Here is a 23,800-nt window from a genome sequence, read left to right as displayed (position 1 = left end):
AAGTATTATTTATATATAATAAAATACACAAGATTTTCATTAGGAAATTATAAATGTGAGCTAGAGGTTGTATGTATTCGATGTGGATCTACGGTTAATATCGGACAAAAAAATAGTCGCGTTTACAATAACGTCGTAATATGAAGTCTCATCATCGCGCTCTCAGAAAAAACGCCCACGCACCTTCGACACAGAGCAGACGAGATTGTAGCTAGTGTGGAAGCGCGCAGAAAACTTAAATTTAAACGTGATTCATCGGTTCGCCATCCGACCAATAAATGATCCTCTTTCAATCGACGCGGTCCAAATTACGCAATGTAATAGAGTCGCGCAAATCTCACCTTCTACAAGATATCGTATATGCATTACTTTTTTGTTCCAGATGTTACAACGCAACTTACAAACATATCACTTTCATGTTGTAGGTGTAACGATTTTAATTTTTCACGATTGATTTGTAATAAGAACGTCTTGGAAACAAACTTTTATATTTTATAAACTCTCTCAAGCTCACAAATTAGTCTATATATATCAGCCGATCAGCGACAAACTTTTAGAGTTTCGTCCTCGGGATGTCTATAATTTTCCGCATTTTCTCCGACTCTATCGTCTCTATCTCACGTTCACACGAGAGGCGAGTATCTGCCGTGAAATCTGGATCGCGCAATAATAACCCGAGCCATATGACAGAGAACTATTTAAAAGTAGCGCGTCCCACTTTTCACGAGGGCGACCGTATTTTTTTTTTCTCCATTTCTTCCTTCTGTGTCAGGACCTCGACACGTTGCCTACGCCCTATACTGAAGAGCTATATGTTGGAATATGCAATGTAATCAAACCGAGAACAACGCGCGAGCCGTTTTGCTCGAACAGTTCAAACTATCCTTGATCTGACATTTCTGTCTCCTAATAAGGATCCATTCAAATCATTATTCAGACTTATGTATACAGCGACATGTATAATATCTGTCCCCTTTTTTATTTGTTCTTCATATTCATTCGTTCCCCATCGATTTCTCGATTCAAATTAGAATATTAGAACATATATGTACAATGTTATTATATCAAATTTAAACAGAAAATAAAAGAAATGTTAACTAATTAACTCTCTATCAAACAATTGATTGTGAAAAATTCGAAATATTCTCTTTCCGTTGTATTTTTTAAATAGACATTACAGACGCGTAATCGGCGTCTGAGACTCTTAATAGTCGCTTATTTAATAATGCCAACGCAACAGTGACACGCTCACGCGAATCTTGTTTCGGCTTATTTACCGGATGCTATAATCATTACTAAGCTGCCCAATTTTCATAGCAGCTGCGTCTCTCCGCGATTTCGGAAAACCTATTTCTCGTTTAACTGAATAAGCCGCTAATATTAGAATCCCGAAACGTGTGGAATCACGTACGCTTGCGTCGCTTATACGGGGTGTCGCGTCAACCATGCGGAATATGAGAAAAAGTTATCTCCGATACTTCTCGTTTATTGATCATCGAGCCAACGAAGAAGAGGATAGGATAGAAAGCCTTGAGGATACATCACAATCCACACGAACATTGACGAGGAATCCTCGATTGAGCTTTTGTGTGGACAAACATTTTTTTCCGTCGAAACATTTCTCACAAGAGACACCCCGTATACAACCCTCTTACGTTGTTGGACAGATTTCTCCCCCGACTTGGCCCACGGTGATTCCGAACTCCTCCGGAACGTATAAAAAGCCGCGTCCAGAAGCCGCGGCACTTCAGTCTTTTCAAAAATATCAGGATGGCTCTAGAACGTCAAGTGCGCGCTAAGGTACATATATACATATATATACATACATATAATTTCAATTGTGTGGTGAAATCCGTTTCGATCCGTTTACGGTCACGTGCGTCATACATTGCAGTGATCTATTTTTTCGAGTTCTTTATTTCCTTAATTTTTAGACAGAAAGAAGCTAATCGTTTGATAATATATAGAAAACATATAAAGTGGATCAAAAAGTATTTGCACACCCAGTTTTCTTACAATAATTTTATTCGAAGGATTAATACATAATTACGAATTGTGTCCATAAGTAACTTATTACATGTACTGTATGTAGTGAATTACTGATGAACACAATTCGTAATTATGTATTATTTTTTTATCCACTGTATGTAAAAAGAAAACATGTATTTTTCCGAAAGACGACATGTATTCCGAACTCTTTGAGATATTCTGGGATACTTGAAGATTTACAAAAACCTCGATATCCAACTTCTAAACAACAGTACGTTAGAATTCTAAGATTTGCGTACCATTTTGCGCAGCTTGCGGGGAAACGCAGCCCCGAGCAGGAGAAGGAGGCACAGGAATGGATCGAATCAATCCTCGGCAAGAAGTTTCCTCCTGGTGAATCCTTCGAAGACGTGCTCAAGGACGGTCAAGTCCTGTGTCATCTGATGAACAAACTCTCTCCTGGATCCGTACCAAAAATCAACACTACTGGCGGACAGTTCAAGATGATGGAGAATATCAATCTGTGAGTAGTGACCGGTGAAACATTTGTCATCAATTGTAAATTATGCGGTAACAACATTGGACGCGTTATAGGTTTCAAAAGGCGCTAAAGGACTACGGGGTGGACGACGTCGACGTTTTCCAGACCGTAGACTTATGGGAGAAGAAAGATATAGCCCAAGTAGTAACGACATTGTTCGCGCTTGGCCGGACGGTACGTTTTATTATTATTATCATCACTAATTTTTATAAAAATTTTACAACGATTTTCTTTGTACAAGTATTTTCTTTGTATGAGTAATTTTGACCGATATAATTAGTATCACGATTAAAAATATCAATATCAATATCTTTGTTCATTCAGACATACAAGCATCCTGAATGGAAAGGACCTTACCTAGGACCTAAGCCGTCAGACGAGTGCAAACGCGATTTTTCGGAGGAACAATTGCGAGCTGGCCAGACGGTAATCGGTCTTCAGGCAGGTTCCAACAAGGGTGCGACCCAGGCAGGCCAAAACATCGGCGCCGGCCGCAAGATTCTTCTTGGAAAGTAAATTAAAAATTTGGCACAGCTGCTTGCGAATCCTCTCTTCCAGTCATTAAAGCTAAAACATGTCGTACTTTTTTTGTATGTACACATAAATACGTATATATATTTTTTATTTTACTTTTGTAATTAAATGATAAACGGCTGCTATTTATTTCCCTTCATTTTACTTATGATAGCCAATGTATCTCATCATAGTGAGTTCTAATCTTTTTATAGTTAATCAGAAGATACATCTCTATCAATTGACCCAATAAGCATACTTGATAAACTGATTTTTACGATTAAGGATATATTTTTATGATACTATCTTTATTTAATCAACTTTCTTATCTTTTCGCGCCCTGAGAGTCCAGTCTCGAAAAATGTTAAAAGTCAATGACAGGTGTATGCGTTTCAAAGCAACAAAATTTGTTATTTAATAAGTCGGTTGCGCACTTCAGAACAACGAAGTAATTGTTATCTAAACAATTCCAAATAAAGTTAGTTCTATCCATTCGAAATAACACGAGATTTCTTTTCCCTTTCCAGGAATCAAATTTTCGTCAAAAGTCAGTTTCAATTGACAGTCCCATCCGCAACTTTTTCCCCCTTGTTTCAGCGATCGCCATTTAAGGATGCGAAAGCGACGTCGCGCTTCGCGCTGGAGACGTCGAAAATAAAACACGACGCGATGCAAATTGCGCGCAACTGTGCTGAAACTGTGCCAAGTTGAAGCAGAGCTTTAACGGGGCGCGTGGGATCAGTTCTATTGATATCCGAAAGATGCGTTACCTCGATGTTGCTCATCCAAAACGTTTAAGAAAACGCGCTTCACGCAACATATGCTTCCATTGACATGTATATCTTTGGATCGAAAACGGTGATAATTTGTTATTTACGGCGGCTTATTTATCAGTTGTGCTATTAAATCAAATCATCAGGTAATCCAAGTAAACTTTATCAACGAAGATACGAGCCTATCAAATAGACGGTGCACGATAACGCACCGGGGAGAAATGCGATTGTTACATACAATCAGAACTCTCGAACACAAATGTTCGTATGTATTTACAGAATGAGTGACTTGTGGATAACCACATCGATGTGCCCATCCACAAGTCACTCGTATATATAGAGAGAGCACATACATATATTGAGAAGCGCGCTGCAATAAAATAACACTCTCGCGCGACACGTGGCAGACAAAAGGTACGTTATTTTCTTTTTTTTTTTTGTTCTTTCCTTATATTGCGCGAGAACCATTGATTGCGTGTAAAGACAACCGCTCGGCTCAAGTCGCGAGAGGTCTGCGTTATCCGCACGCTCGCGTGCGCCGTTTAATTCACTGCAAATAATAGATTTCTATTAACCGCGATTAGAAGAGACGCACCAGGTTTTCTAAGAGGCATCTAAGAGATCCTCAAACATTATATTCTTTCGTGGAGAATCTAAAAAATTTTTAAGAAGGCGTGTCTCTCGAATTGGATTCATCCTTCGTCATCTGAATTTTACTGTTTCGATTTCTCCTTCGGAAACGCTATAAACGGTATCGAGGGGGGGGGGAGGGGGAGGGAACAGGAGGAAGGAAGGGAGATGCAAATTATGAACGCGGGCGATGCTGTGACGCCTGTGACGGTGCTGGTCGACAATTCCGCGAGACGAATGGAGCGTGGATGTGGATCGTGCCAGGGTTACGATAGTTTAGAATGCGAGAGCCGATGGGAATATTTCATCGGCCTCGACCCGCCGCTTTCTGACACATCTCTAATACGGTCCACCGATTAGGACGCGACGCTAATTCGGTATCATTATGATAGTTTTTCTCCCTCCTATTTTTTTTCTCTCTTTTTTTTTTCCTTTGAGATAGAGAGCAGAATTAGCTTGGCGGGGAGAGACGCGAGCGTGCAAGAAATCAAACTCTCCATTCCGAGGCGAAAGGGAGAAGGGGGAAATTAGAAGGCGAGAAGCTGCGCTCTTTTATGTCTTTCTTCGTGAAGAAATGCGAGGGAGATGGGTGTATAGCGTGTGTTTTCACGAGGATTTATCGCGATCGCTTATGTCCGGCGTTTAGTGTAAAGCATTTAATTTGCGACGGTTAAGATGAGACATTTGATATTCAACTGCAAAATACATTTAATTTGCGACGGTTAAGATGAGATATTTGATATTCAACTGCAAAATACATTTAAATTTGTTATTTATGTCACAATCATCTGTGATGTAACAAATTTCCGTTCGATTACGAGTGATTACGAGAAAAGATAAACATAAACACTTCTGCACGTTATTATATCTCATTATTACGAAACAAGATATTGGTATCAATATCGCGAATTATTAAAAGAGTAAACAAATATAGATGTGCATGCCGATATATTATTGAATAATCTATATTTCATTATATAACGATATCTTAAAATTCTTTTGTTTGATATCGCAATCTACAAAATTTTGAGACTTTTGGATTTAGAAATTTAAAGTTTCCATTGTGTGTGTGATAATAAAGACATGCACATTTCTGATTTCCCCGATAAAACTCCATGCTAATTTCTTGCAGCGTCCCAGAAAATCAAAGAACGTAAATGAACTTAATTATTTTTTAATTATCTCCGCGGTATCTCGCGCGTTCTTTCGCTGGCAGCGATTGTGCTCGGAGCGACCGTTTCCGGTATGGTTCTCGAACCGCTAATAACGCGCAATCTACGTTTCTGAGCTGAAACTACAATCTATCACCATGATCAAACAACGTAACAAACCGTTCTCCTATCATTCCGGTGACCCACACTCCACACTCGACGTTCAACGATCAAGTGCGCGAAAGATTATGATCGCGCGCGATCAAGATCTCCGTGATACGGAGACGTTGGCATATAAATGAACGAACGCTACCGAAGTATCGCGATGACCGTCGCGCGTTATCTTTCTCTTTCAACGAGGTGTCTACATCACATTCTCTCTCTTCCTCCCTCCGGCTCCTCTTTCCCTTTTTTCCACGGTTAGCAGAAGGATTGCGAACCGGTTCGCATCTATTTGGCTACTTTCTCGGCTCGCGTCGCGGCGTACCGCCCGCGCTATATGCGGAAATAATTTGGTACACGTTAGTTCACGTAGTAACACACAGTCGTGATATAATCACAATAATAATAAAATATTATTATTGCGTTGAAAGAAAGGGAAGAGGAGAGCAAGCGAGAGTAGGGAAAGTAATTGTGACACAGGAACGCTAATAATAATCCTTCGCAGCGACAGCTATAGCATCGTCTTGGGATTCGAGCGATTGTAGGCCCCGAAAGAAGCCAGGCGACTTTTGAGGCATCCTGTACGGTACGGTTGCGAGTAATGAGAGTTCACGTCTCTCCCACTCGCGATATTACCATTGCCTGTCGTCGTCGTCTTTCTCCCTCTGTCGAATCGCTCGACCGATCTCGCCGTTTTCTCGCTTTGTCTCCTCTCGCTCTCCGAACGCGCCGCGCCGTCCACGTCACTGCCCTTCCATCGGCCCGCGATGCTTTCATTTTTATCGGTGACGAGCGAAGCCAGCGTCCAGAGCGTCGATCAGATCTCTGTAGTATAAATCAGAGCGTCAACGAGAGTTCGGCATGAAGGGAGGAGAATCGAGCCTACTTTTCCGTACAGTATAGGAATAATCCTCGATGTCTCTTTACAAACCTTGACTTCCGACAATACGCTCGCATACGCTTAGACGTGGAGCCTTGAGGCGTCGAATCGAAACACGAAGGACGCATAATGATCATTGTTTAGCATCTTCCAGTAGCCTTCGGAAAAACGACATCTCGCACTCGTAGTTTTCTGTCGGAGAACATAGGCTCACGCTCACGCTCTATATTGCGTGTAAAATTACTTAGAAATTGCATCAAACTGCGGTGTAAAAAAAGAAATTGAACGCTCTGGAAGGTAAATAACTTTCGATTATTATTTCCTGAAATCATTAAAGAAGAGCAAGACACGTGAATATTTCATATTTTTATATCATCCTTCGTTTTTTTTCTATCTACTTAAGCATTTTATCTATGTGCATTTAATTTATCATTCGTAAGCATAAATTAGGAGTCATTACTTATTATAAGTATTCACAGAACGTACGAGACCTGTTAAACAGACTGAAGCCTTCGCGACAGCTGTCTAAATAAGAGCTGTATCATCTGAAAGTCTAATAAAAGATATCGAGGTAATGATAATAACACGTCGATTGAAGTCTCAAACTCAAAAGTTCCTTCAACGGCTCGGTCCGCTAACACAGTCAACAAGACAAAAATAAATAAATCAAAAAGGATCTAACGAAAGTTTGAAATCCGGAAAAAATCCAAATCCGCGTTCGATTTCGAGGCGCGAATATACTCCGTGAGTTCTTTCACAAAAAAAAAGAGGAAGAGAAAAGAAAAAGTTCGCGAGATTTCAAAGATTTCACAAGGCCGAAAAGTGATCTAACCTGTCGCGCGCACGACAGGTCACGACAGTGACGACAGGTCCCCTAACCTCTTTGCCACTTGCCACACGGCAGCAGTGGCACATCCGCTCGCGTAGGAAACTCGGCGCGATTATACCCGCGTTAACGCCAACGGGCCGGTCTACGTACGACCGTTGTCGGTTGTACGTCCGTCGGCGGACGCGCGGCGGATCGACAGAGGCAGGCGCGGCACAACGCGAGTCGGCGACGGTGATCGCGCGTAAAAATGAAATGGGGCATTGGGTGAAAGTACTCGCGGCAGCGGCGGCGGCGACGGCGGCGGCGGGTGAGCGCGCGAGCGAGCCTACCTCTTATATCAGATCAGTACGGTAGGCGCGCCTCGTCACAACACCGCGTCCACCTCGCGTCGTTCCTCCTGGCCAGCGAGCTCCCCTGATGACCTCTCTGTCGACCGTTCTCTCACGGGAATCCTGCTCCGTTTCGCGCCCCCGGACTATGCTGCCGACCTGGTAGCCTCGTCGCTATCCTCGCTCATTGACTGAGAGCAGCTTTGTTGTTACCTTTCTGCAGAATGCTGCGCAACCTGTGGTCCCTTTGTGTTCTCCTGTCGCTGGTCACTCTGGTGCCAGCGCTGGAGAACGGCCTGGCCAGGACACCTCCAATGGGATGGTTAGCTTGGGAGAGATTCAGGTGCAACACCGACTGCAAGAATGATCCGGACAATTGTATAAGGTGAGCTTCCAGCAGTCTGGATGATATACGGATAGAATATTCGGTATAAGTGCAGAGGTAATTACAGTGGTCTCCTGTGTGATTCACAGTGATCGTCTTTTCCGGACCATGACAGACATAGTGGTGGCTGAAGGATATGCTGCGGTGGGATACGACTATATTAATGTGGATGACTGTTGGTTGGAGAAAGAAAGGGATTCAAATGGGCAACTTGTGCCAGACAGAGAACGATTCCCATATGGCATGAAGAGTCTATCAGATTATGTAATTCACTGTCAATTGCTCTAGAAGTGTTCGTTACTCTGTTTCAATGTTTGCCAGTCGCATGAATTCGTTATTCTGCACTTGGTTCATTTCCCAGGCTCATAATGCTCTTTTTGTAACTGGGTAATTCTTCCACTAAACGCTTCCTTGTTTATCAGGTGCACTCAAAGGGTCTCAAGTTTGGTATCTATGAGGACTATGGTAACTATACCTGTGCTGGATACCCAGGTATATTGGGCTACTTAGATGTAGATGCTGCCACATTCGCTTCCTGGGATGTGGATTATGTCAAGTTAGACGGTTGTTACTCACATCCCATTGACATGGATAGAGGTACAGTTAAATCCTATAAATAATCATGAGTTTTTTCTTTCTCTCAATTAAATAAATCAATATTAAAATGTGATATATTTACGAAAGGCTATCCCGAGTTTGGGTTCCATCTGAATCAGACTGGAAAGCACATGATATATTCTTGCAGCTGGCCTGTTTACCAAATCTACGCTGGTATGAAGGTAAGGCATCGATGCATTTTCTTCGATTTATTTCTTCCAGAAGCAATCACTCTGACGGTTCATCTAATTTTCAGCCAAACTATACCGCGATTGCGGAACACTGCAATCTCTGGCGCAACTTCGACGATATCCAGGACTCCTGGGCCAGCGTAGAGAGTATCATCGATTATTACGGTAATAATCAAGATGTGATTGTGCCCATCGCCGGTCCCGGGCACTGGAACGACCCGGACATGCTGATCATCGGCAACTTTGGCCTGAGCTACGAGCAGAGCAAAACGCAAATGGCGATCTGGGCTATACTAGCGGCGCCGTTGCTCATGTCCGTCGATCTCAGGACAATCAGGCCAGAATATAAAGCCATCCTGCAGAACAAAAAAATTATCGCTGTAGATCAAGATTTGCTGGGCATTCAAGGTCGACGGATATACAAAGTGAGTGACTTAAAAGCTAAAGTGTCGGTGCCTCAAGTATATTGATGTGACGTATATGTTGTCATGAGTCAGTTGAAATGCAAGATTAACGGTCATATTCAGTTATATTAGTGGTAATCGTTCGGCTGAAACCATCGAAATGTGTCTCACACGGTGTGATTTATTGATAATTTACGATTGCAGCACAAGGGCATTGAAATCTGGGCAAGGCCCATCACCCCAGTTTACCAAACCTACTACTCGTACGCGATCGCGTTCGTTAACAGGCGGACGGACGGCACGCCGTCGGACGTGTCGGTCACGTTGAAAGAGCTGGGTCTACAGTATCCCGGAGGATACCGAGTGGAGGTTCGTAAGCGTCACGTGCTAACGGCTTAATCCGGAATACATATCTTTAGGAAAAGAATTCGGAAGTGATCGTGATCGATGTACTTTTCAGGATCTGTACGAGGACGTGGATTACGGAGTGCTAACGCCACAAACCAAGATCAAGGTCAAGGTGAATCCGTCGGGCGTAGTGATACTTCGATGTAATCTGAATATAGACGACGTGTTTCGCTATACGCCGTATTCGCCCTTCAATCAGGTCTTCAAAGTTAGGCAAAATTCATTTGAATGATCGTACGTCGTAACGTATTACTTTAATTTCTATCGGCGTTTTTATATGCGCGCGCGTGCGCGTGCGTTACGTTCTATATTAACATAATATATAATATAAAGAATAGGAAATAAAGAATTTTATAAACTTTATTCAACCACATTATTTAATACGATATTCTGTATCCGTATTTACGCTCTGCGCTTTCATATCGTATCCATATAGCGCATCTGTATTACTTTACATATCTCCCTTGACTTTAAATAATCCACATTGGACCACTTGCACGTATAGTTTGCTGCGTTTGATACCGAGCTAATACCCTCTGTCGAACTAAAACTCGATTCGTAAAAATCCTCTTTTTAGACGATCGTAAATTCAAAACGATCGATATCGCATTTGCGTTAAAAAGAGAAAGGTTTCTTCGATTTTTGACAAGAAGCAATCTGGTCTAACACGCGCGCGTCTCGCCGCACGTGCGAGCGCCAAACGCATCTCTTTGTATTCGTCGCTTCCAACTCCCTTTGACGTCTGTAACACGTCACGAGGACGCGCAAGAATACTACAAATGTGCAATCGCGGAGACGTTCTTCACGGGGAGAACGTTCTCTATTATAAGTTCGCTATAGATACCGCGTGCCGCACGTTTCTCGCGCATCTACCTACGCTCCCCCATCCACCCGCAGCTGGCAGGAGAAACATATCTCGTTACACCCACTCTCTCTTCCGCCCTTTCCTCCCTCTTACGCTGGTAATGCGTCACAGCGACGCCCGCGTCGCGTCGCGTCGCGTTACCTCGCGCGTGCTCCCTTCAACCCCCAGCGGAACCGCAGCCATTATCGGAGGGTCGGTCGGTCGGTCGGCTCGATTCTTCGCGAAACGCGCGTCCATCGTGCGCGTGATACACCCTTTCGTCGCGCAAACGTCCCGTGTGAAAAAAAAAAACGAGCGAGCGCGAACGAGCGAGCGAGCGAGGAGAAAGAAAGAGGGGAAAAGGAACAAAAAGGCGAGATTCAACTAACGCGAGGGCGATGTGAGAGGAATCCGTTTGTCGGCGCGATGAGACGCGAACATCCGCGCGACGCCGATTTCGCGCGAGCAACATCAGCACCAGCACTAGTACCAGCCGACGCTGCCACCGCTGTCGCCGTCGCCGACCCCGACCCCGCTGCCGACGCCGTCGCCGCTGTCACCGCGCTGCTGCACCCTCTTGCCGCCACAGCAGCGTATCGCACCGCGAGCATGAAGATTCCGCCTCTCTCATGACCCAGGTAAGTCTTGGAAGAAAAATCGTATTTTAGGCATTAGAACCGTTTAAACCTGGCGTGTCCGATCCACGTCCTCGCCGTCGGTCTCCCCGCGGGGTGATGACGGTCTCGCGCGATTAGCGATATGGCGGCCGTCGCCGGCCCGAAACGGATTCGCGCGTAGGTAGTCTCCCTCGCGAAGAAATTGATTTTGCCTATTCCAGGGATACGAAGGTACGCGGTTGTTTTACGCGATAAGGTTGATACGGTCTTATCAATATCGAATATATAAGGTGGTCGATAGCTTTGTGCTTGGTGTCGACGCTTGGGTTGCTCCGATCGCGGTGACTCCCGATTCGTTGCTATTCGTCGGGTACTCGGCTGTTTTTGGATTACCTCGATATCTGAATTCCTCAAAACTTGGATTTGCCATGTTGGCGATCGTCAAATCGGCATTAATAGGCCTCGAAAGGGTTCTCAGTCATTGACGTAGAAGCAGAGCTCGCATGAATGAATAATGGCGCCACATCGAATCGTTTTGAACACGGTGACGCGTTTGGTGCTGCGTTACAGAAGGGAGTCGATAGTCTGCGGCTGTTCGCGTCGATTACACGCAATCGCGAAATTCCATTATCCGATATTGTCGAATCCTTCTTTATTTTGACGCATCTCGCGGCCCGAATTTCTGAAATGGAAATTGATGAATTGTTACACAAAATTTCGAAAAATTATTACAAGTGTTGCGAAACAGTGGAGGATTCGAAAACAATATTCATCTAATTGCTAGCTTCAATTAATTCTGTAATTGAGCCATGCTGGGGGCAGGCGTGTTTCGAATTTGTTAGATAACGGATAGTTGAAATGCGCGAATTACATAATTTTTATTATATAATTTGTTGTATTATTTGCACGCGCGTTGTAAAATTCTTTACTGATTTTCATGTAACTAGCTTGCTCTCACAATTAATTCCATCGCTTGTTTACCTGACATTACGAAATATAATGCCGTCTTTACTCTCCCCTCGCCATTGTGTTCTCGTTGAAATGACTCTGATCTAATCTCATTATACCCGTATTAGATACGCGAGATAACACGATTGTTGCGCCTCGCAAAGCTCAATTAACACATAACCGGGACGGGAAACGCAGAGACGGGATACGCATATGGATGACGTGGTGATTCCAAGTGTCACCGCGTACAAATCGGTAGGGGCACTCTCTATTTATCATATTTCGTATGTAGGGCGGCGCAGATAAATCGATACGCGGCACTTTCATTCATGGCTGCCTCTCTCACGGTTGGCACATTGCCGTTGCTCTACGTACCACCCACGCCGTCGAGAGACCAACACACTTACGACCCAGCCGTTACGTAGCGCGTAGTCTAACCGTGGTGGCACAGTGGTTCTCCTTCTCCATCGAACGGGGTGGCGAATGTTCGTCGGGTGCAATATCTCATCATGTTGCGGAAATCTCGGTGTCCGTATAGTACAAAGCGCGCGTCGACTCCTAGATCGTTTCGCTCACCCCAAATATCCATAGGCAGCGAGAAATCTGTAATTTAGAAAAAAAAAGCTATGACGGTGCACCGATCGCGTTCCTCGCGTTTCTCTTTAGTTAAACAATGATTATCTAATTAAATTAGTTTGCGATCTACGCTCGACGCGATCGGCCCTTAGTCCTTGAACGGACAGGCGACGTTTCGTGACGTAAGCACTCGCGTGGGATGCATTTCACATTCTATTTATAAGTCGTTGTCATTAGTAGCATGCAGACGAGTCTCTTTCTCTCTCTCTCTCTCTCTTTCTTCTCGATATAAGCGCATTGTAGCCTGACAATAATTCAATCGTTGAAATTGATTGGAGAGTGAGAAGCGGTGGCTGTAGACTACGCGTTATTTCTCTGTTCGAAAGATTTTATGTTGTTCGAAGTCCGGAAGTCCAAAGAGAGGCATTCTAACACGTCGACGTGTGTCAAAGATCACGAGTCAAAGTTCAGTTCAGCGCGACGCTTGCACGTGTCTCTCTTGAGAATGAGCTCCCGTAGAATTCTTTGCGAATTAATAATCGCATCTCGTGCATCACTGCACCGCGCCGCATCCCTCGGAAGCGAGCAACAGCGCGCACGTCGATATTACGTCGACGTACACGTCCGCCCGCCCGTCCATCCATCCACCTATCTATCCATCCATCCATCCGTCCATCCGTCCGCCCGCCCGCCGTCGCACCGGCCGTTCGTTTGCGTTGAGTGACGACGGTTGACATTGGTCGTCGCGCACGAGGCATCCGGTGACATCCTTTAAATTAGTTAAACTAGTGCATCGCGAGAGAGACTAACCCAGTTATGCGAAAGGGGGATATCGAATAAATTCAGCGCGCAGCCGCGTATCGGAAGCCTGCGAACGCATATACACACGTACTCGGCCCTTACGTCGCTCGCTCGCACGCGACAGGGATGAAGGGAACCACGCGACGTGCGAAGGGGGAATCACAGGGAAGATGAAGGCGGGGAAGAGCGCGCTGCTCTTTGAAGTCGGTCCACTGTGCCTCCGACGGCGTTCGCCACGGCATACAATGCGGGGGTGGCGGTGGCGCGAGTGGAGAGCAGCCCTCGCGCCAGGCGGATTTTCCGCTCGGTGACGCTCGCCAAAGGATCTATTTAAAGGATCGGTTTTCGGTCGTCTATCTTCGATCGCGACTTTTGACTTCCGAGCTCCCTTTGAAACGCCGCAGATCGCGGTGTCCCGGTGTTCCCGGTCATCGAGTTCGCTTCGTGAAAATTCCGTGTCGGCCCGATCTTCGAACCGTGTTCTCCATGGAAAGGAGCGTCGTCGATCTCATGACATTCCTGGATGTCTGCCAGCTCTATCTGCACACCAGAAAGAAATCCCGGAATCTCTGCACCCTCTGGGCAATCGTGACGTTCATCCGCACGGAGGATTACACCGGCGACTTTTTGCGATGGTGTCGAGCGTACACGGTGCCCCGTTTGCGGTACCGCTCCGATGATCGCGCCAAGAAAACGGAGAACACGGAGAAGTGCAGGCCCGACAAACTGATACTCAAACTGCTGCAGGAGCTGTTTTATTGCGGATGCTTGCCACCCTGCGAGATTGGGCTATGAGCAAAAACGCGATGTGCGTTATCATCGTATTATACTGTGACAAGTATAGGCGTAGCCTTCCCATGCGTTAATCCGGGTATTCGGTAGCCTGTGGGCTGCGGTCCTAAAAATCAACAAAGTAATTCGTTGACATCTCGGTAGTTCGTTAGTTGAAGGAGAATCCGTTCACTTCGGTGTAAATACCTCGGTACCTTGTTTAAATCTCCACGTTCCTGTCAAATTGTTTTCTCGATCTTCGAGTGCCTTCAATCTTCGAAGTTGTATCACTTTTCGATTGTTCAATTTAGAGAGGTAAATGTTTCTGTGTGCAGCATCGTGAGCGCACATGTGGACGAGGGTAAATTACCTTAGCGAGAGGGATGTCTGAGAGCGACGGAGAGCATGCAGCTCGCTCGGTGGCCTTAGAGCAAGCCTACGTCCACGAAGTATACGAGCAATGTGCCGAGAAGACCACGCAAAGTAAACACTGGCCACGAGTATACCAGTTTCTTCAAGAGCTCGAACCGGGTGCCCTCGTCTGTGACATCGGTCAGTCAAAAACATATTGTACTTTACGTGAGATGGCTTTTTTTAACAAATAAGTTTCATTGATTGTGTTGTGTAAACGCTTGTCAATAGACAATGGCGAAGTATTCATCGCATAGTTAACAGAGTTTGCGTTCCGCAATGCTTTACATCATTATATTACCTCTCCGTCCATGTAACAACGTTATGTCGCTATATCTAGGTTGCGGCAACGGAAAATATCTCAGCGTAAATCACAGCGTTTTCAAGATAGGAGTGGACCGATGCAAGCGTTTCACGGACATCGCGCGCGAGAAGGAAAACGAGGTGCGTGTACATATCACTTATATGTAATGTATATAGAAGTTTTTTTTATTTTTTAACCCTTAAATGCCACCCGGGATCCAGCGGACCCCAGACCTTTTACAATGATATATTTTCAAATGTTTCCCCCAAAAATGGAGCTCATGCTCCCATTGATGATAATTGAGTGATTGACCTACCCGGTTGTACACTTAGCAGTACTCAGTTTACTTAATTTTTTATACTATGTTGAAATTGAAATTTTAACAATATAAGCATTTTATTCTCTTTTCTAAGCCTTGAACAACATTGAAAATAGTTTTCATAACTAAATATCAAAAAATCAATGAGTAAGGAGACATTTTTCATGCTGGGGTCTTTTAGACCCCATGTGTCACTTACGAGATTCTTGAGAGGTGCGGCATTTAAGGGTTAACTAATTTATCACAGCGTTAATCTCTTTTTTTATATTTCATTATAGAAATTGTATATTTTCTGCGCAAGAGAATTTGAAGAACTGATTTCGAATTCATGCGTGCAAATATTTTATTATGTATTACGGTTGAATATTTTACTCACGGAATCACTTGTTTTTGTACAATAAGGTTCTAATCTGCGATAATTTGGCTCTACCATTCCGAGAAGAGAGCTTCGATGCGGTGCTGTCGATCGCCGTGGTGCATCATTTCGCCACCACGGAGAGGAGGGTACACGCATTGAAGGAGCTGGCGCGGGTCCTTAGAATCGGGGGTCGACTCGTTATATCCGTCTGGGCTATGGAACAGAAGCATAGAAAGGTAAAAAAATTTCTCCTCTTTTACTTCATTTTTTAATTAATTAATTTCTTCCTTCAATAACCAATATTTTAAATGTCTGAATTACACGAATTATATTATTATTATTTATATATATTCACAGTTTGAATCGCAAGATGTTTTAATACCGTGGCCCAAGTCGCATTGCATGAGCACAGCGTCAGATGGAACGAAGCATTCGGGTGTATCGGACGGTAACGAGAAGCGAGATGATGATGCTGCACAGAAATATCCGTCATTCTCCAAGAGGTGAATTTTTGATAAATTATCTCACCGATGTTAGGATTGATCCTAGCATGTTTAGTTCCGTATTCGTGCAATTTCCTGTAAATATCGTATGTAGGTCATAACTGTCATGATTTCTTGTTCCAGAAATAACCAACAAAAATGTAAAAGCAAGAGTTATTGGATCGATCCGATATTCAGCTTGTCACCATCCACCAGTAGTCTCTCTAGTCCGAATGAGACTTGTTATAGCTGTTTCCGGCGAGCGTTACAGGTAACTAGATGAGTGAGTGAATGAGAGAGAGAGAGAGAAAGAGATAGAGAGTGATTACCTATAAATACAACATTTTAAACTCGAGCACCTAAAAAGTCGACTAAAAGTTTTTGTTTTTAACAATATTTAAAGACATTTCTCTATTGATATCCCTTCTCACAATATTTAGTCATCACAAAGTTAAATGTCAAGTTAAATGTCAAGAGTTGTTCACTTGAATTTCTTCATTTGACCGCTGCTACTTTGTTTCGAAGATAAATATCAGAAGGAAAGAATTGAATTTTTCCTGTTCCGTTACTTCCAGATTATATTTATGGTATATTTTTCAATTACTATTGTTATCCATGATTAGCAAGTTTGCGTGATTATTTTCAGAAATTAGCGAGGAGCAGACGCGGAGGTGGCGGTCGTGCATGGTTTCCTGGAAGTTGGCAGAGCGGTACGAAGAGCCGGCGACACTACGACCCTGAGGACTCGACCGATGTGGACGAGCTGCCGATCGAGCTGCGCCGCGTAGAGACCACGCATACACTGACAATGACGAACAAGCATTCCGCGGATACGCTAAGCATCAAATCTAAAAGCTTGGGCGATATCCTGGAGATTGAACGGCTCGATTTGGTGCGTTCCCGGTCTAGCATCCCAGGTTTCTACTCGACGTCCGAGCTGATCCTGGACGAGCGATCGGTTTCATCATCGTCGAGCAGCTCAAAACCGCGGCTGGTAAAGCAGAAGTCATACGTAGAGGAAATCAGTTTGGAGAATCCCGAAGACACTGCCATTGAAAACCTGATCAAGGACCTCCCGGACTTCTCCTGCCAGCCATTGCGCAAGCGTAACGTACCGTTAAAGCAGAGCTCGATGAACGAGGAATTGATGTCGACGGAACGGCTGGAGGAGAAGGAACGAGTGCGCCGGAATATCATGAAGCAGGCGTCGCTGAACGAGGAACTCATCTGCAAGTGGCGAACATTCGAGGCACTCAAAGATTCGATCAGCCCGGTGAGCGCCAGTCGGCGCTTCCAGCTGCTAAAGGACGGACTCACCAATAAAATAAAGCGCTCCACAACGAATATCGAGAAGGTCTCTAGCATGTCTATCAAGAATGGCTTTGTTCGAATGCTGCAGGGATGGAAATCCTGCGAGAGCGAATCGGCGTCCGCCGAGACGGCGGAAGCAGCGGCGAAGTCGAAGACAATGGACAATAAGGTGCAACCAGTAACGGTGGTTAAACGTAGCATCGAGGGTGTCGAACGTCGTCTCTCGCGCGAAGACGGCTCTGACTCGTCCAAAGATAGCAGTCTACAGAGCGACACCAGCGTGGACTCTGAAGACAGTTTCGCATCTGTGATTTACGTGCCGAAGCAGGACGTCGCTGCCCCGGCACCGCCGGCGTCGTCCTCGGTCAATGAGGTTCCTCCCGCGCCGCGACCGGCGGCGTTGCAGCTCGGCACGACGTCGGCACCGCCGTCGCCGCGTGTCAAGCAGCCGCTGGATGGTGGTCAATCATCTAGATTCAAAGTGGTCGGCGTGTCACCATTGCTAAAACAGCAATCGACCGTCACGAATACGAGTGTGAGTACGCACCTCGGTAATGCGATAAAGCCTAGTGCGCCGACCGTCGTCTGCAAGGAAGCACCCGATGACATTTTACAATCACCGACGTCAGACGGAAAATCCCGTCTCACATCGGAATCGGTGAAACCTGACGTGGAACCGGACGTAGAGCCGGACACCACGTCGCTGATACGTACCTTCCACGACGTCCCCAAGGTCGGTCGCGAGCCGATCGCGAACGAGGACGACAGCCGAAAAGCCAGATTGAATCAGATTAAGGAGCTGCTCATAGCGAAGCCGGGCTTTGCAACGCGCGCTAGACCGTCGTTTCCTTTGGTAAGGCGTGCCTCCACGGCGGCATCCGGTCGTCTGGAGACAGTCACGAGGATTTTACCACGTTTGCTATCCCTGGAATTGTTCAATCCGGAGACCGATGATTTGGATAGCGATTCCAGCGGCGTCTCGTCGCCGGAGTCAGTCGGCTCGGTGATCAGCGTTACGTCGGATGAACGGTACATCGCGAGGAGGGAGGCTGAAGAGAAGAAAAACAACGCACAGACAGATGAGAGTCTTTCCAAGTCAAGTGGAGACGATATATCAAAGAGGACGAAGGAAACGGAAAGTAGTATACGTGACGATGAGTCGCTGAGTATTGGAACAACGTCACTCGAGGATTTGAATACACCTCTGGATCCTCTGCACGACATCTCGTCCGTGGACTTCGAGAATGACACGCCCTTTGCGGAAACCGAGATAATGCGTGACAATTCGCAAGATAATTTAACAACTGACACGGTCTATCCCACATCGCGCATTCTTCTGGACAGCGGGAAATCCATCTCCTCGCAGTCTATGAGGCTTCTGGAAGCCGCTGCCAACGTGGCGAGCTCCCTGGAGGATGCCGTGGAGACAGCGATTCAACACAATGCCCAAGTAGAACAATTCTCCCAAGTTGCACAACGGCAGAACAATGATGGCTTCTGGTCGAACGTGCGAACGCGGCCATACTTGAAGCAGGATTGTAAATCCGCTTCGGTAGATTTGGGCGGCTACGCTGACGAATCGAGCAGCGATCTTATACGAGATATCAGTCGGTACTGCCAGAACTCGTCGTTCGATTTTTTCGAGGTCTGCAAGACGTCGAGGACCACGTCGTCGTCGTCGTCGTCGAACGTCGCGGAAAATAACGTGGATGCGGAGTCGGACATCACGGCCTGTTGGGACGGATGCAATCAAGTACCTAAGGAGACTTCGTGGATCGTAAACGAAGCGTACGCTAGGAGTGGACACGACAAGTTCGCCAATGTGGTCCAATCTAAACTGACACCTAAATCCTCTGGATCTCTCTGCGAGGATACCATTTTGGAATCCGAATTCGATCGTAAATTTCCATACGATTCCAAGTACGAGGTCAAGTACGAAGCCGAGCCCAAAACTACTTTCATATCCAAATACGATGAAATGTTTAGAGTCAATCGCGAATCCGAAGAGAAATTAAAAGCTGAAGTCGATCTCGTATCTAGATTCAATCCCGAATCCAATAGTAATTTCGTAAGTGATACCAAAAAATCGTTTATCAATGCTGAAAGCACGCTCAATCTCCAATCGAAAGCAGGACGTAAATCTAACATTAATCAAGAGCACTGTCGCTCCGCCAACCCTTCGTCGTTGTTGCGCAGCAACTCGGACGACACGTTGGACTTCGTGATGGTATCGAAGACGGGCGAGTTCGAGTGCGAGGAGGCAGCGGAGAGCTCGAAGGCGGCCGGAAAGTGGCGTGCCTCTCAGAGCGGATTGTCGATGGACTCGAGCGACGTAGGCGACTCTCTGATAGAGAACGCGACGACGAGCCTGAGTGACGGCAGCCAGACGGCGTCGACTGCGAGACTGTTCACCGGCAGCACGGCGTCATTGGTATCGAATCCGAATGCAGGGAACACCCGTCGGTGCTCGATGGAGCGACGAAGATTGCAGGAACGTGGCCGTTCGTTAGACGAGATGTCGAGCGAGACGAAGAGGCGAGAGGGCTGCCCAGTCACCGTGAGCACCGACACCCTAAGCAATGCCTCGTCCCAGGAATCGTTGCCCTCCGATCGCGGCGGCGGTTCCATTACCTATCATCAATATTATCACGTCTTTCGGGAAGGCGAGCTGGATCAGCTGATCAACAAGTATGTTGAGAACCTGCATATCATCTCATCGTATTATGACCACGCTAGCTGGTGTGTCGTCGCGGAAAAAGTGCAGGTCTGGACTATATGACTTCGGATACGGATCATCCTATGAAGGACCAGCGGCTGTCACGATTCGTTCTCGGCCGTCTTCGCCAAGTTGTACCGGGTGTCTCGATAGGAGATGTCAGCAAGAAGGGATCAACTAGGTTCAACTTAATAAAAATTCGCATCTGCTTAGTTTCACTTTTCAGTCGAAAATAGTTCTCGGTTTACTAATTCAAGAAAACGAATCGCAAATCTAAGAAACTATACGAATATACAATTCCTAAATCCTTTGATTTTTAATGTTTAACACGGTTCGCACCATTTAGGATTTGGATTACGAAACGGCGTGTTGGAAAGAATTCTTACTTTCGAGATAAAAGTACTGATCCCTCTTTTTTTGGGGCACACAGTACACTCCGGTGGACGAATTAAATGAGGTTAAGCACGAGAAATCTCGGTTCGAGTGCGAGGTTTACGACTCTAAATCCGTACACCTAAGAGTCCAAGGATCTCAAAATTCAGGGGTCCAAGAATCCAAGGATTTAAAGGCTCAAGGATTTCATAATAATCCAAGTTAATGAGTTTAATCACGAGTTGACTTTCTAACGGTCCGTTCTCAAAAACTCTACGACGACCTATATCGCTATTGAAATATCGCTTTACGCTCGTTGAACATTCCTTTCACGTTTATCTCATCGAGATATATCTGTCCGTGATGTCACTGAAGTGATGTGACGCTGAAATATAACTTTAAAGTATAATAAGAAAGATTAATATGGTATAAACGAATCAACACAATTAAATTGATACGTTATGAGATATATCCAATAATAAAATAGGAAGCATTAAAAAAATGTTTATCCACTTTCTTTTGGTTTTATTAATTGGCTTCTATTAATAATTGCAATAACTTTTCATGTCCACGGCTTGTTTGGCTTTAGCTTCACTTCAGGGACGTTTAGGACTGTTCATTTCATTTATCGGAGTCGCACATCTCGGAACAACGATTGCAGAAAGCACGATTCTTCGAGGACACATAAGAGTAAAAGAGAGAGAGAAAAGTATTATTTGCTCGAAGGGTGTTCTCGTTTTCTCGAAGAATGGTGCGATCTGATTGTACATGCGTTAAGCGTAAAAGTTCAGTAAAAATTCAAGAACGGCAATTGACTCCCGACTGTGGAGCGCGTATTTTCTAGCTTCTCGAGGAACCGACAATATCCGAACGCTTGAACGTAGATATACCTCAATAATGCGAACGTTCCACTTCCAGAAATGTATACATGCATACTTTTACACACGTGTTTGCGTACATACATGTACTAGGGTATCTCTTATTTGTATAAAAAATTCTTGCACAGTGATGGGAGCATCGCATCGGCAAATTAAATTGTCGGTATCGAAATTGGCAACAAAATTAGAAAGAATGATAACATTTCGAACTTGGATGATTTATAGAAGGAAAGAAAACGCGTGGAATGTGTGTGCGAGATATTTGCAATAATCGGACGTAAGCAAGTAAGGGACATCCTAATACACATACCCATTCACATACACACACGTACATATACACACATACAAACACATACGGCATACGTACGTACATACGTGATATATATATTAGGATATAAGGATTCAAGGATCCCCCAATGATCTAAAGATTGAATGCTTATATCCTTGGATTCTTCGCCCTAAGTTCTTCGATTCCTCAGACCGTTCAACTTTTTTCGTTAGACCACTTTCGTTAGAACACACTTTTATTACCGACCTCCTTCGTTCCGTGAGTGCTCACCTCTTTGGAAATCCTCAGTTTTCCCACGATCGTATTCCAAAATCCTCGAACATTTTAGTCCGCGCAATCTTTAGATCTGTAATCCTGAAATACACGAAAGGTCTCTTAGCGTGTTGTTATATTTGACAAATTTTTAAATTCGTATACAGTAAGACATTCGGCGACTGAAGATCCAAGGATCCAAGCATCCGTTTTACGGTACCGTATACTCACACGTCGCATAGAGCAGGGCATAAATGTAATCTAAGCTTCGTTATTTTTATGATCTCAATTAGTTATATCGTAGTCGAGAACCAAGTTTTTATCGCGACCCTTTAACCGGTGAATCGGACGCAATCCCTTTGCGCCAGAAACAGACCTCCTGCAATGAAATTGCCGATGAAATTCCACGATATCGTAGGATAAATTCTCATAAGATATTGTATATCGAGAGTGATATAATAGATACTCGCATCGGATCGCTAAAGTTAACGCAATATTACATTAAGGACTTTTTAAGGACAGGACGGGAAACCCTGTCTCTCGTAGTTTTCGGCGCACAATATGCGGCAGAACGCACTAAAAAAAAAAGAAAGAAAACGAAAAAAAAAAAACGAAAAAGAAAATACAATGGATAAGGGCGAGCTTGGAATTACTGGTTAAAGGGTGATTCGATCGAGATGAGGCACAAGCTGCCGTTTCCGTTTCCGGAGAACCGTTCGGTTAGCCAGACGCATTTAACAGAGGTAGTCGACGATGTGTTTTCTTTTTCTAATTTATGGAATGATTTACACTCGTACCCGTTTCGAAGGAGGAAACGCGTATCAGAAGCGTGCGTGCGTGCGTGTATGTATGCGTGAGAAAGAGAGAAAGTTAGAGAGAGGGTAGACCAAAGACGCAATCTCGAGAAAGAGAGAGAAACCGGTGTAAATATGTAAAATAAAGTGTTCCTGACGTAAACGCACAGACGATCGTCAGAAGGCATAGCTCCAACAAGCGGCAATTTCGCAAGAGAATTCTCTGTCGGCCATCCAGTTCCTCGTTCCTTCCTCGCTCGTCATATCGTACAGATTTCCAGGAAGCAGCGGGATAAATTTTAGGAGGAGAGTCGTTCTTAATAAATAAATTCTTAATAAGTAATTTATTCATTCTTAATAAGCAATTCATTTATTCTTTAATAAGCATGAATTCTTAGTAAATATAGCGACCGATGTGATCATGTGATTCGACTCAGGTTTCCGGGATGCCATGGGAGAATAAATTGCGGAAGAAAAATCTGCACATTTAATAATAAGCAAACAACGCCTGACATGTGCTTTAACGCAGAGTAAATATTAACGGTTATTAGGCATATGAGATCTCGCTTGTTGATGGAAAATGTCAATATTCAAGAATTATTTTAACTTGGACGACTGGACGCCGGAGTGCAAACCAAACGGATTTTCGTAGCGCGCCAGCACTTGGTCTGATTGGCCGCGTTCAGCAGACACAACTGTTGAGTTCGTCTTATCAACACTCTGCGTTGATTGGTTGGTTCTAGAAGTAAGAGCCAATCACGTTCGACTGCTACTCAGCGGCTTGGTCTGCTGAACGCGTCCATTGGTAATTGGTCAGTACTTTGTCGGTAACGACCACCGGTAATGAGGGAAGCGCGGTACTTGCGCGAGATAAAGCAGGTAGGTTAGATACTCGCGGAGGGGTAAAGATCGATAGTATTGGATAGTATGTATCGATACTTTGACCGAGAACGAGAAGCCGCAAGGTGCTCAGGT

General features: G+C 44.8%; 3 protein-coding genes and 3 long non-coding RNA genes across 11 annotated transcripts; 3 read left to right on the top strand and 3 right to left on the bottom strand.

Moving 5' to 3' along the window:
• Window positions 1-19: 19 nt before the first annotated feature.
• LOC139819101 (uncharacterized) lies at window positions 20-1,501 on the bottom strand. Its single transcript, XR_011733594.1, has 2 exons — window positions 484-1,501; window positions 20-344 (listed from the first exon to the last, which is right to left on the bottom strand). It is a non-coding gene; the product is annotated as an uncharacterized lncRNA (long non-coding RNA).
• Window positions 1,502-1,640: 139 nt separating this feature from the next.
• On the top strand, window positions 1,641-3,545 carry Mp20 (Muscle protein 20). The gene is made up of 4 exons (XM_071788280.1): window positions 1,641-1,800; window positions 2,301-2,512; window positions 2,584-2,704; window positions 2,855-3,545. Exons 1-4 carry the CDS (start codon window positions 1,771-1,773, stop codon window positions 3,044-3,046), a joined length of 555 nt encoding a protein of 184 aa, XP_071644381.1. The 5' UTR covers window positions 1,641-1,770; the 3' UTR covers window positions 3,047-3,545.
• On the bottom strand, window positions 3,040-8,389 carry LOC139819100 (uncharacterized). Of its 2 annotated transcripts, none has more exons than XR_011733593.1 (4): window positions 8,248-8,389; window positions 7,472-8,152; window positions 6,691-6,929; window positions 3,040-6,584 (listed from the first exon to the last, which is right to left on the bottom strand). It is a non-coding gene; the product is annotated as an uncharacterized lncRNA (long non-coding RNA). The 2 variants fall into 2 exon arrangements; XR_011733592.1 differs by having other exon boundaries at window positions 7,519-8,152.
• LOC139819087 (alpha-N-acetylgalactosaminidase) lies at window positions 4,213-10,145 on the top strand. 4 transcript variants are annotated; one of them, XM_071788271.1, is made up of 8 exons: window positions 4,213-4,230; window positions 8,021-8,182; window positions 8,272-8,446; window positions 8,605-8,779; window positions 8,867-8,961; window positions 9,036-9,395; window positions 9,579-9,743; window positions 9,835-10,145. In XM_071788271.1, exons 2-8 carry the CDS (start codon window positions 8,022-8,024, stop codon window positions 10,012-10,014), a joined length of 1,311 nt encoding a protein of 436 aa, XP_071644372.1. In that variant the 5' UTR covers window positions 4,213-4,230; window position 8,021; the 3' UTR covers window positions 10,015-10,145. The 4 variants fall into 4 exon arrangements, with proteins under 4 accessions (XP_071644372.1, XP_071644371.1, XP_071644369.1 ...); XM_071788270.1 differs by lacking the exon at window positions 4,213-4,230 and adding an exon at window positions 6,551-6,651; XM_071788268.1 differs by lacking the exon at window positions 4,213-4,230 and adding an exon at window positions 6,795-6,936.
• Window positions 10,146-10,732: 587 nt separating this feature from the next.
• Window positions 10,733-23,031, top strand: Fid (fire dancer). Of its 2 annotated transcripts, none has more exons than XM_071788222.1 (7): window positions 10,733-11,264; window positions 14,675-14,891; window positions 15,091-15,194; window positions 15,776-15,967; window positions 16,089-16,234; window positions 16,358-16,484; window positions 16,860-23,031. In XM_071788222.1, exons 2-7 carry the CDS (start codon window positions 14,723-14,725, stop codon window positions 20,301-20,303), a joined length of 4,182 nt encoding a protein of 1,393 aa, XP_071644323.1. In that variant the 5' UTR covers window positions 10,733-11,264; window positions 14,675-14,722; the 3' UTR covers window positions 20,304-23,031. The 2 variants fall into 2 exon arrangements, with proteins under 2 accessions (XP_071644323.1, XP_071644324.1); XM_071788223.1 differs by lacking the exon at window positions 10,733-11,264 and adding an exon at window positions 14,074-14,376.
• On the bottom strand, window positions 10,928-14,063 carry LOC139819102 (uncharacterized). The gene is made up of 3 exons (XR_011733595.1): window positions 12,225-14,063; window positions 11,637-11,925; window positions 10,928-11,270 (listed from the first exon to the last, which is right to left on the bottom strand). It is a non-coding gene; the product is annotated as an uncharacterized lncRNA (long non-coding RNA).
• Window positions 23,032-23,800: the final 769 nt, after the last annotated feature.

The sequence above is a fragment of the Temnothorax longispinosus genome, chromosome 9, assembly GCF_030848805.1.
Source record: "Temnothorax longispinosus isolate EJ_2023e chromosome 9, Tlon_JGU_v1, whole genome shotgun sequence".
In the NCBI taxonomy this organism is placed as follows: domain Eukaryota; kingdom Metazoa; phylum Arthropoda; class Insecta; order Hymenoptera; family Formicidae; genus Temnothorax; species Temnothorax longispinosus.
The sequence above is the reverse complement of the archived record's forward strand: the minus strand, read 5'-3'. Positions and strand labels throughout refer to the sequence as shown.